Source organism: Bison bison, unplaced genomic scaffold, assembly GCF_000754665.1.
Source record: "Bison bison bison isolate TAMUID 2011002044 unplaced genomic scaffold, Bison_UMD1.0 scf7180017864469, whole genome shotgun sequence".
Classification (NCBI taxonomy): Eukaryota; Metazoa; Chordata; class Mammalia; order Artiodactyla; family Bovidae; genus Bison; species Bison bison.
The window spans coordinates 5,638,795-5,640,600 of record NW_011495030.1 but is presented as its reverse complement, the minus strand read 5'-3'; the positions used below and the strand labels follow the sequence as shown (position 1 = coordinate 5,640,600).

The 1,806-nt window shown below is 36.3% G+C and overlaps 1 protein-coding gene across 1 annotated transcript in view; it reads right to left on the bottom strand.

Moving 5' to 3' along the window:
• The window catches only part of SMARCA2 (SWI/SNF related, matrix associated, actin dependent regulator of chromatin, subfamily a, member 2), a 183,535-nt gene that overhangs the window by 31,376 nt on the left and 150,353 nt on the right, over nt 1–1,806 (bottom strand). The window contains exon 28 of the mRNA XM_010860733.1: nt 446–663. Within this exon, the coding sequence (XP_010859035.1) occupies nt 446–663 (218 nt within the window). The remainder of the gene's footprint in view (nt 1–445; nt 664–1,806) is intronic.

Here is a 1,806-nt window from a genome sequence, read left to right as displayed (position 1 = left end):
AAATTATACCTTTGGCTTGAGTTGTTAGAGGGGGAAAAAAAGTCTTAGTATAGTTAACGTGAATATTCACCTTAAATGTGCTAAGACTTTTTTTTCCCCTCTAACAATTCAAGCCAAAGGAATAATTTCACTCTCTTTCCAATCCTTCCATACAAATGATGGTATTTCGGAAATCCCTTAGGGTTTTGTTTTGTTTTTTAATTTTGTCATCTAAACTCCTATTTCCAAATATCTTACATAATACCTGGTAAAACATCATACAAAATATCAAGTGTAGCCTCTCTAAATTGCATCCAAGTTTACTGATACCTCTGGAGCAAAAACCATAAACCAGGAGGAAGAAAGGGCCCTGGAACCCAGGGTGCACCGCGATGGATCATGCTCTGCAGGCAGCAGCGTGTGTGGTCTTGGTGAAGACGACGGAGGTGAGGGACTGAGTGCTCACCTGTCTTTGTAGTTTATCACCGTGTCAATGATCGCATTCATCTGCTTCGTCAGTTTAGGGGGATTTGGTGACAGCTTCTCAGCTGGAGGGCGACCTCTCCTCTTCTTGGCCTTCTCCACATCTTCTTTTGCAGGATCTTTATCCACGTTTCTTCGTCTTTTTCGCTTCTTAAGCCGGACTTCCTCTTCCATTTCTTCCAAATTGCCGTCTTCAATGGCCTGTTAATTGGAAATGAAGGAGAAAAATTCAAGACAAGAGAATACTAAAAAGAAAAAAAAAAAATTAGATAATTAGAACAAAATGAAACAAACAAAGTAGAAATTAACAGTAATCAGTGAAATAAGAAGAAAAATAGAAAACCACCATATTGGATAAATGTATCTTTAACCCAAGTCTTATTTCCTGATCAAAATATGTGAAGGCCCGAAACACTAATAGCGAAGAATGTGACAAATACGAAGAGATTTATACATTTAAGTGTTTGAAGATAACTAAAACCAAATGACATTTCAGCTCGATGTAGGAAAAAGACCTTTACTGTCTTATTTCTGTAGAGAGTCAAAGGTAAACTGAAACAAGGGGTGAATGAGGAAAAAATTTCCCTAAGATTGCATCCTTACATTCATATAAGCTTTGACCTTCTCTTCTTTGAGGTTTTACATCAATTTATTCATGATTCACAACGTAAGTCAAAATTCCATCCAGATTTTCTTCTAACATAGCAATTAGTAAACAAGGAAACGGGAAGTACAAAGCCACATTCCTGGGTAAACGCACTTAAATCATCCGATAAAGAACACACACACTCACAAACAAAAAACACTTTTTTCCAATTACCTGCAAACGCTTGCTTTAAACCAGAGCCAGCAGCACTAGTGCAGAGAGATAATAAAATAGCTATAAAAACAACCAGGTATAAGAAGAAGCCTGTTCATAATGGGCTAAGAGATCCATGTGACAGACCCAGAAGTTTAAACTTTTTTTCCCCCTCCTGGTTAATCTCAAAACTTAAGGAAAATAAAGGGAAAGGAAAAACTGCAAAGAAAAAAACAGCAATAGATAAGAGAAAATTTGACCATGGAAAAGAAAATTTTTAAAAAGACCTTTAAATTGCATATCAAGATTGGTTTCTCACACAAAATAACTGATGTTGTTATTTGTTCCTCCTGCCTCTCAATATTGCCTCCAGTATGCAAATGCTAATCAATCCTTTCTCGTAGCTGAAAAGAGCTCTAATCATAAGGCAATTACCTTCATTTCTCCACAGCACCAAACATGGCTAATATTTATGATCATGTGAGTATAACAATCAATATAAAGAGTGATTACAGCTCAGACATAATTTCTTTCACTTATGTACA